Source organism: Quercus suber, unplaced genomic scaffold (genome assembly GCF_002906115.3).
Source record: "Quercus suber isolate HL8 unplaced genomic scaffold, Cork oak 2.0 scaffold_270, whole genome shotgun sequence".
NCBI lineage: Eukaryota > Viridiplantae > Streptophyta > Magnoliopsida > Fagales > Fagaceae > Quercus > Quercus suber.
In genome coordinates, this window is record NW_027069726.1 from 464,456 (window position 1) to 475,552 (window position 11,097).

Here is an 11,097-nt window from a genome sequence, read left to right on the forward strand (position 1 = left end):
GTGTTTGGAATCCAACATCCATCTTATCAAAAAAAAAAAAAAAAAAAAAGAATCCAACGTCCATGCCATTTTTGTTTGACTAGTATTTAATTATTCGTACAGGGTATGATTTTTTAATGTCTTGTTTTCGTTAGGAAATTGCTCAATAAGTTATTAGAGTGAAATCATCACCGAGTTTGGCTTGAATTCAAAGCATTTGTTTGGAATTCTGGATAATTAAAAATGACATTATTGGACTTTGTTTTTGTTTTTGTTTCTGGTTTTGTGTTTTTGTGTGTTTTTTTAGGTGCGAACTGTGGTTGAAGGAAAGAATCAAAGAAGTATGGTCTGGGAATGATTGAATTATTTAAGGGAGTGGGGATAAAATTGCTTTAAGTTTTCGGCTCACTTTCTGTTCAATATATATATATCTATCACCAAATATCAATTTGGGAGAGAGCTAGAATTATCCATATCCCTTATAGTCTACAGGCAAATTCAAAAGCAGGACTACGTATATAAGAGCATCAATTAGTTTTTCAAAAGTCAATGAAAGTTGTAGTCTTGACAAATTTTCCCCACAGCAAATCAAATTCCAACTTCCAATTAATGTTGAGGGTGGGGAGAAAAAGAAAGAGGGAGAGGAAAAATGCTTTGCGGCAAAATATATTGAACCCTTCGAAATAAGATTCCACAACTAGAAGAAAAAGAAAATTCGCTTTATTGCCTTAAACTATACTTTAAATTACACTTTACATCTTAAATTTTTAGAATGCACAATTAGCACCCTAAACTATAGCTCATATTACATTTTGCACATCGTCATCAATTCTGTCATTTCCTTGGATGATATCATGCAAAAAGACCTAACTGTTTATCTTCTCAATACCTTACAAACAAATGAAAAATTACACTTTATCACTGTAAACTATACTCTCATTTACACTTCGCACCCTAAACTTTGGTTTTCCATCCAAGATAATGGTATAATTTAATGGCAGTGTGCAAAGTGTAACATAGGTCATAGTTTAGGGTGCTAATCGTGAATTCTAAAAGTTTAGAGTACAAAGTGTAATTGGGGTACAGTTTAGAGTAATAAAGTGTAATTATCCCAAACTTTAAACACATCAACCAAGTCACTTACGCTTTAGCTTTCTTTTTCTCCTTTTTTTTTTTTTTTTTGAGAAATAACTTTAATTTAAGTTGTCACCAAGTTCTCAAAAAAAAGAAAAAAAAAAAGAGGGTTTTTGCCAAGAGTTTGATAGCTTAATTGACACTTTTTGTATTTCAAACAAAAATGCAATGGTTTAAATTTCCTTTCTTCCACTATTGAATTTTTCTTTATCTTTTTTTATTATTAAAAAAAAAAACTTTTATTTAAGTTGCATTGTATAAGATCTGTTTAGATACCACTTATTTATTGAAGACTGAAAACTGTTTAGATACCACTTATTTATTGAAGACTGAAAACTTATTACTGAAAATACATTAATAAAATAATTTTAAAAGTGTGAATAGTGGCATAGTGCCATGGGACCCAAAAATGTACGGGTATGCGCATTTTTCAATTCTTAGTGGTCCGTGAACAGTACCCATGAAACCCATTAAAAAATCTTAAAATGCACGAATTGAGCAAAATGCCGAATCCAAATGCATGCATAATGTGGCTATCAAAAACGTCAAAGTTGGGGTGGACTATATAAACCATATGAGATTCCTCTTGTTGTTTCGTTCATATTCACGCAAAACACCATCTTTTCCATGATTACATTGTTTCAGTGTTGACTAAACCTTGAAACTCCATCCTAATTTACCAAAATAATGAAACAAACCTCTTTCAACAATGTAATAATTAATAATAGGGAAAAATTAACAAATGCCTTAAAGTACATTAGTGTGGGAAATATTTTTAGAAATTTTTTATGGAAAAAAATAATTGATTTTTTTGACAACTTTTTATATTTTCTATAAAAATTTTCTAAAATGGTCTATTAATAGATGTCCTAAGAACACCCGGATCCTTACTAATATTCCTATCTATGGCATATTTCAAAAAATAACAATAGTTACTTAACCCTATTTTATAATATTTTTACAAACTATTATTGTGGCTAACTATTTATTGATTATCATCATCTGGGTCCACTAATAACGTCATTTTTTTTTTTTTTACTAATAATCACACACTACATCAATAGTTTGTAAAGTTTTTGTAAAAAGGTTTATATCTCTGGCATTTTTCAAAAGAAAGTGTAAAACACAATTTAGTAAGAAACTCAAAATTGAAGAACCTAATCTTGAATTTTATTGGAGAGCCCCTCTTTATCACCATCTCCGCATCATAAATGTTCCTATTTGTCGACAAACCCCGAGCTCTATTATTGGCTTCATGTATTAATTATTAAATGCTCATATCATAAGTAGTTTGCGAAAATGACTTCCAAAATGAACACGAAAAGACGCAAAAATTACCCTTCTAGAACAAACAAATATTGGCAATCCCGTAATTAGCTGGCTTTGAAAAGGGTACATTTGTCTTTAAATAAAATAAGAACCCAAAGCGCTTTTTATTTTTTATTTTTATTTTTTTTAAAATATAATATAGGTGTAAGACATAAGAAATTAGAAAGGACAGAGTAAAAAAACAAGACTTACAAAAGGCCCTAACCTTTGTAAGTACTAGCGAGGCTCACTTGTAACTAGCTAATGTCCCGTGTGATGCACGGGCATCATATAAATTTATTTTAAAATATTGTATAAAAAATTATCTTTATGGCCATGCAACATAAGCTCCTCCTTTATTGATTATTTCCTTACGTGGTTAAGATAAATAAAAGGCTAATATGAAACGTTGCAACAGATTTTCAAAGTAAAATAAATCCAATCAATGCTCTTATGTCTATCAAATATTGATATGCATGTCGAAAAAAAATAAAGTCATATAGTTGACAGGGATTTAAAATTGCGAATCTTATTCATTTTGTTGAGTTTGTAAAAACCGTAAGTGTTAATGCAACTTTGACAAAACACCAAAAAGAAAGACACATGGGTAATTTTAAGAATTTATTTTGATCAAACCTCTGTCAAAGAAAATATTTCTTTTTAATCACTATCATGTTTTATGAGTATATCAAGGGTGACTATACTTTAGCCTAAGTGAAGATTCAATATACCTTTAGGCATGTCACAGCCATACAGATACTATAACCAAGCTAATTGCTACATTAGTACAATCATGAACAATTTTGAAATTAGTATCTATAAGCTCAATTGTATGCTCATCCAACGCACTGACATTTGTAGGGAAGATGTCTCCCAAATTGTTGCACAGTAGTTGTAGTAGCAATATCACCACTAGTTTAGCAAAAAGAAAAACATCACCATTAAGCCCAACAACCAAGTGAGAAAAAAACATTTATAAGTGACGGGGTTGATCACCGTAAAGTTGTAAACCAAAGCCTCACTCACTAACTAAAGTTTACGTCCAGTGCTTTGCATATAAAGAGTGATTCTTGGACCATAATTAATTTCACACTCATTTTCACAATCATCTTATATAGTAGACTATAATTAGCTATTTATTACTTTTATATAGATCTACAATTTTTTTCCCACCACTTAAAATCAATTATATGTAATAGTTATAAAAATAAGTGTGAAATTATTTATAGTCATAAAATTTTTCAAATATAAAAATTGATACGTAGTTAAGTTTGGACATCCAATGCATCAGAACACAAGACGCAACCCAATCCTAAGACAAAACTCAAATGAAATTGATCTAGAAGGTTAGCAAGCCGATCAAGGTAGCTGCTAGCTTAGCTTGTAGCATGGAGCCATGCATGGAAGAAAGCAACGCCGTGGAGACCCTGTAACATGGTCTTGGAAACGGGTTTTACGTGGCATTAAATAGTTGGTGACAGCTAATATGAATCCATAAAGCTAGGAGTTGTCACTGCCGCCGGAAAACGATAGGTAAAATGAAAGAGAAAGAAATGAAATTGAGAAATTGTGTAAAATCATTTTAGTCTTTTAGTACAACCAAAATGAGAGAGAGAGAGAGAGAGAGAGAGAGAGAGACTGGACTTTGATGACAAATTTTCTTCAATGAGAGAGGACACGTCGACATAGTGATAAACAGAGGACGGCACCGAATCCTTTTGACTTCTTAATGTTTCCTGTGCTTTCTTCCCCTTGCTATTTATATAAGTACGTATTCATACGGACCCTGCAGCCCTTCTCTTCAATTTTGTTTGCTCTAACTCTGCCTCTCTCTCCCTCCATATCTTTTCTTCCTTATTACACAATAATATACCTCAAAAACAAAGTTATACTTTCTAGAGGACTATACTATTAGCTAGCTAATTAATTAGCCATGGGAAGAGCACCATGTTGTGACAAAAATGGCCTTAAGAAAGGACCATGGACACCGGAGGAGGATCAGAAACTCATTGATTATATTCAGAAACATGGATATGGGAATTGGAGGACCCTTCCAAAGAATGCTGGTATGCTTTGTGTTATTGATTCTTTTTTTGCTTTGCATGGTTGAATTGTAGGCTCTTTGTGCACATTATGCTAATGGGGAGTTTTCTAAATTTTCAATTGTGTAGGACTTCAAAGGTGTGGAAAGAGTTGCCGTCTTCGTTGGACTAACTATTTGAGACCCGATATCAAGAGGGGCAGATTTGCTTTTGAAGAAGAGGAAACAATTATTCAGCTACATAGTATTTTGGGCAACAAGTAAGTCTTTTTTTTTTTTGACAAAATATACATATTTTTTAAAGTTTGGTAGTACTTTGACGTATGTGTCATTTGAAATAGATTCGTTTCATGATTCAGATAAAACAGTTTCTTATGTTCTTACTCTTTTGTTTGTTCATAGGTGGTCTGCAATTGCTGCTCGCTTGCCCGGAAGAACAGACAATGAAATCAAGAACTATTGGAACACACACATTAGAAAGAGGCTTCTTCGAATGGGAATTGACCCAGTAACTCATAGCCCACGCCTTGATCTTCTTGACATTTCCTCAATCCTAAGTTCATCACTCTATAACCCATCTCAAATGAACAACATCTCAAGGTTGTTTGGGGTCGAACCCTTTGTCAATCCAGAACTTTTAAGGCTCGCATCATCTATCATGTCATCCCAACGTGATCAAAACCCAAACTTACTTCTTCAAAATCTTCAAGAAAACCAGCTTTGCCAAAACCAAATTCCACAGCTTGTCCAGGTCCAATCTAATCAAGTTCATGCCCCTATTCAAGAAAATATTGATCCAACTACTTGCACCACATTGAGTACCGCTTGTGTTCCATTTCATAATGAAGCACAGCCCCAACTCGTGGACTCCAATGTGGACCAATTCCCATCAAATTTCAACAATTTCAGCTCCTCAAATTGTCAACTAACTGAGTGGCAAACCAATGGGATGCCTTCCAATTTTACTGATGAAGACTATGCTCCCCTACCAAGTTACAATTATTATTGTTCTGATCAAACTTTCGTGGATCCTTCTGAAACATCAACTTTCCAATCCAACAACAGCAACCAGAATTTCAGCTTCGCGTCGGTTTTATCAACGCCTTCATCGAGCCCAACACCATTGAATTCAAATTCAACATACATCAATAGCAGCAGCACTGAAGATGAGAGGGAAAGCTACTGCAGCAACATGTTGAAATTTGAAATACAAGATTTATTGGATGTCAATGAATTCATGTAATGTATCCTAATCAAAAATGATTTTGCAACTCAGATTTGGTTTGTTGATGTTGATGTTGATGTTGCTGTTGCTGTTATTGTTGCCCAAACCAAACGTTGTTCCTGTTTTCTGGGATTTGGATTTGATGGTGTTTATACGTGTAAACTTTCTTAATTAATAATCAATCTGTTCCCATTTGCTTAAGCTTACTGTATCATGAAGTAAGATCTAGTCTTTGTGTTTTTCACTCAATCAATCAGAAGTTTCCATTATTGATGTGTCATTGTACTAGTATCATTTTTTCCCCTCTACTGTCTTTCTTTTTTTTTTTAAATAATATTTAGATTACATTATTAGACACAATCTTGTCAAGTTGTATTGCTCTTAAGTCAAATAAATTGACAAAAACACAAGTAAATTATATGAACGACAATATTGTCTTTCACAAAAAAAAAGCATTAAATACGAGTCACAAGAACTATATATATTTCTTCTAAATGTTCTCCATATACTAATAAGCAATCTTTCTTTTTTCCCTTCCTCAATTGGGAAATTTTTTATCTAAAAGGGGAAGGTTGTAAAAAATAATCCAAGAGAAAAAGACCAAAAAAAACAATTAAATACTAAAATGATCAACAGGACAGTCATAGATTATTGATATGAATCATCATAAAGCAAATTAAGAGTGGTTTCATTGATCCCGACACTGAGTCTAAGATGCCGGCGACGACAACGCCGGAGACACCTGCCGGAGCTTGTGAGGGTGACACGTGTCCATGCCACCTGTATAGCTAACTGTCTTTTCACGTAAAAATAAAGTAATATTTTGCATGTGGGTTGTGGTAATAAGACTTTGACCAACTAAAGGGGATAGGCACGTGTCAATGTGTAGAGGCGACAAAATTGCTAGTTGGGACCACGAAAATAAAAGGTTTTTGCTTTATTGAAAATCTTGGCATGGTTCCTGTGCTAGTTTTTGTCTCTTTTATCCTGCTACCATTAATTGTTTCAGTGTCAAACCCAAACCTAATATTTATTGCGTCAGCATTTGGGACACGTGGTCTCAATAATGCAAATGGTGGGTCCTCTTTATGGGTTTGGAGGTATCGGGTTGACCCGGTAGAAGGGGACATCTTATCACGTTTGGAAGCTTGGCTGCTGAGTGAGACTTTTACTCCTTTGTTATTAGAACAGTTCGCGTGTAATTGCAAGATTTGTTGACCGGTGTGATTGTGATTACTCAATAAAAAAATGATTAGTCCGCATAATTATGAGACAAAAAACACTGTTCATATACTGTTTTGATACTGTTTATGTACGGTTCATGAGACTCACAGCTACTTTATTCAGAAAAAAATATTAAAAATGAGTCTCATGCTACTATTTACACATTTAAAAATTATTTTACTACATTATTTTTAACAATAATCAATTTTCAGTAACAATAAGTTGTATCCAAATAGATCCTTATAGATGGAGTTAGTGCATTATGAGGACAATCATTGAGTGAACGCACTCTCTTACTGTAGAATGAAAATGGCATCGCAAGTGGGGTCTGTTATTTTTGACTTGTGACTCTTGAGTCTTGGCATAATTCTTTCAATCTTTGAACCTGCCATTTTGTTAGTCCACAAATTTCTATGCCAGCACACTAATAATTTGGATTAGAATTTAAAATTATTGTTAAAGTTTTGATCCAATTTTCCACGTTTTTTTGTGTTTTTTAATTGGTACTATATTTAGTGGTGGATTGAACTCATACGATACCCTAATTGTATCATTCAAATTATAAAATTTCGGTGGTGATTTTGAAGGTAGGGTTTTCCTCTTAATTATGAGATGAACTTCTATTGACTATGTATATGTAATCTTTTTTTTCAATTGAGAGACAAAAAGAGAGAGAGAGAGAGAGAGAGAATTTTGTGGTGGATTGAATTCACACGATACTTTAATTGTGCCACTCAAATTACAAAGTTTCAGTGGTGATTTAATCTTGTAGGTAAGATTTGCTTTTGTTATAAGATGAAATTTTATCTATTGGAAATATAAAATATTTCTTTCATATATATTATATGAAAGAATTATTGCATCTACCAATTATATAAAATAATGTTTGCTTTTTAATCATTTTCATCAATTAATTTTTCTAATTAGAATGGTGTAGTCCAAAGAATCATACATGTCTAAAAATTAGTTAACTGCTTAAAATTTGAGAACTTTTCAACTAAAAAAATGAATCCAAATTTTCCTTATCAATAATGACATATTAGTGTGATGGAATATTGGGATTTAGTTTAAAAATGACAGCTCAAACAAGAGGTCTAGATTCGTTTGAGTAGCCTCATTGTAATGGTTGGATGTAAATGTACATTTTTTTTTTTTAAAGTTAAATGTATAGCATGAAGTACTTTTATTATATGACTCTGAAATGTTTGGGTGAGGGAAATTATTTCAACCCAAAGAACTTAGGGTCTATTTGGGATTCATTTATTTTATTAAAACTAAAAACTTTTTACTAAGTGTTTGTTTGGCAAAAATTATTTTTGCCAATTTATTTTTCTATTTAGCTTATTTTTGCTACTATTCATGAGTTCCACTGCACTTTTTGGTACTATTTATGAATCTCATTATACTATTTCAACTAACTTTTACCTTTATCTATGGTATCAAACAGACCATGTGCATTTGGCTCCAAATTAAAAAGCCAGCTTATTTTACTATTCAACTTATTTTTGCTACTATTCATAGGTCACACTGCACTTTTTGATATTAATCATGGGTCTCATTGTACTATTTTAGCTAACTTTTACTTTTATCTATGGTACTTTCAGCAAAAAAAATTCAGTTTCAGCAAAATAGGCGAATCCCAAACAGATGATGTGCATTTGGCTCCAAATTAAAAAGTCAGCTTATTTTACTATTCAGCTTATTTTTGCTACTATTCATATGCCCCACTGCACTTTTTGATACTATTTATGGGTTTCATTGTACTATTTTAGCTAACTTTTACTTTTAATTACAATACTTTCAGTAAAAAGTTTTTAGTTTCAACAAAATAAGTGGATCTCAAGCAAACCCTTAGTTGGTGCATAAATTTAGGTCCATGTTTTTTTAATTTTAACTTAAGAGTGATGTTAGGAATATGGCGAATTTTACTATATACAGGCCTTACTTCTTGCTTTTTATTTTCTCAAAATGGTTATAGAAACAAATTTGCTCTATATTGTTTTGGGCTATTCTTTGTTTTGAAGACTTCATCTATTCCGTTGTATTTTGTTATTCACATCGAAAGACAATTTGATAATTAATTTATATTGAAATTAAAACTGTTAAGAATTTTTATTTGGAGATGCATGATAGCATATGAATTTTATTTTAAGAAATATTTTCATCAAATATAACCTTTATAAGAGATAATAAGTTTCTTTTTTATAAATATTTTTATGCATATTTATTTTCAAACTAGACATTTTTTGTGTACTTGGTAGAATTTAAAAAATAATAAGTTCTAAAAATTTAATAAATATATATACATCAAAGTTGATAATTTTGTATATATACGTGTGTGGTTTTGATTAATGTCTCAATTTCATATTTCGACCTTTCAAACAAAAGTTCTCAGTTCCGTCTTTGCTTACGACAATGCCAAAAAGGTTAATTGATTGCTTGTCCGAGTAGTGTTTGTATTTTGTTCTCTCAACCGACTTTTGCAATTTGCAAAACCATTTCTATACCATGCACAGCTCCGTAAATTAATTCTTCAGTAGCCAAACAAATGATGAAAACAAAATTCAAAAGTTTCAGGCACAGCAAGATCAGCTTTCATTGTCGTTATGCTCTTCTGGCTTCTTGGTTTCTTTAATCAACAAGTGACAACTCAAAGAACGTAGCTTTGACCGTTCCACGATAGCTAGCAGGGAACTCAATCACGCAGTGAAAAAAAAAATGCTGTCCCTCCTCTGGGCATCTACATTTTCTTCACATGGTTGCGGCTACACGGCGTTGTCTGTATCCATTTGTGTTTGGAGTTTGGAATGTGTTCTACACACGTCTCTAAAAATATACCACTTGCACAATTCCTAGCTAGCTAGTAGTAGCACATTATAATCGTGGCCATATAGACACCAATTCTTACTTCCTAATCAATGACTCTTACCATTTTTGCACATGGGAGAGAATTAACTATAAAAGTTGAAACCCAAAATTAAACTTGCTGACCCAGAAACGTCTATTAATGCTGCAAGTTGAATATTTGTGCATTACAATGAGCAAATCATTGCCAAAGAATAAAGTTTTTTTCAAAGAGTAGATATACTCAAAAGACTAGTGTTTATTGCGCACAAACTGTGAAAGCTTACTTATTGCTTTTACAAATCGCATCATTCGAAAGCTAAAACTTAAGTATAGTTCTTTAGGTATAATATATTTCTCAATTAAATTGAAATAAATAATTGCATTAAATTTAAATTTCCTTAATTAGAAAGGATAACGTTATTTTGTCATTCATTGATCAATGCAATCATATGTTTGAATTTAGTTAGGAACCTAATGAAAAACACGTATAAGGAATTGTTACTAAGTTTTATACTCGAGTCTAATTTGGTGTAAAAAATTGGATAGGAAATTGATTAATAAATAATTTTTCATTTGGCAAAGATAATAAGAGACTTAAGTTAAACCCTCTCACAAGGTAGTCAGGTGATAGTCTCATTAGTCAATCTGGGGCATTTTAAATCTCAAAGTCACCGATTTAATCCATTACAACATCAGTCCATTGGGTATTTTAGGTGTCTAGCAGACATGAGTGGAATAATGTAACCAATGGCTAAGACACCTTTGATATGTATAAATTAAGTCTTAACCAAATTAAGATTACTGCATATAAGCGGCAACATTGTTACTCATCAACAATTGCTAATAATACTTTTTCAAACTGAGGCCCTGATTTTTTTTTTTTTTTTTTTAGGCTAAGACACCTTTGATATGTATAAATTAAGTCTTAACCAAATTAAGATTACTGCATATAAGCGGCAACATTGTTACTCATCAACAATTGCTAATAATACTTTTTCAAACTGAGGCCCTGATTTTTTTTTTTTTTTTTTGGGTGGGCTAATAAGATAGCATATTATATATTAGCAGGTCATAACAATTGATTTCTATAGGGAAACAAACAAAAAGAATGCAGAAAAATGCATGTTTGGGGACATTTTTCGCAAACACTTGCTGGCCACTCAAATAAGATGAAACTTATTTTAGGTGACAGGAACCAGCAACCTACTTAAAAATACACACCTCTGTTATGCTCCATGAAATTATGGCCTCTCAATCTCAATCTCAATCATCCATGAATTATGAGTATATAGTCAACCCTAACATGAGAGATCCAAGAACAACCACACTTCTTCGATGT

At 32.2% G+C, this 11,097-nt stretch overlaps 1 protein-coding gene across 1 annotated transcript; it reads left to right on the top strand.

The window, feature by feature from the left end:
- Positions 1-4,201: 4,201 nt before the first annotated feature.
- Positions 4,202-5,888, top strand: LOC111989495 (transcription factor MYB102). The gene is made up of 3 exons (XM_024021284.2): positions 4,202-4,487; positions 4,593-4,722; positions 4,865-5,888. Exons 1-3 carry the CDS (start codon positions 4,355-4,357, stop codon positions 5,703-5,705), a joined length of 1,104 nt encoding a protein of 367 aa, XP_023877052.1. The 5' UTR covers positions 4,202-4,354; the 3' UTR covers positions 5,706-5,888.
- Positions 5,889-11,097: the final 5,209 nt, after the last annotated feature.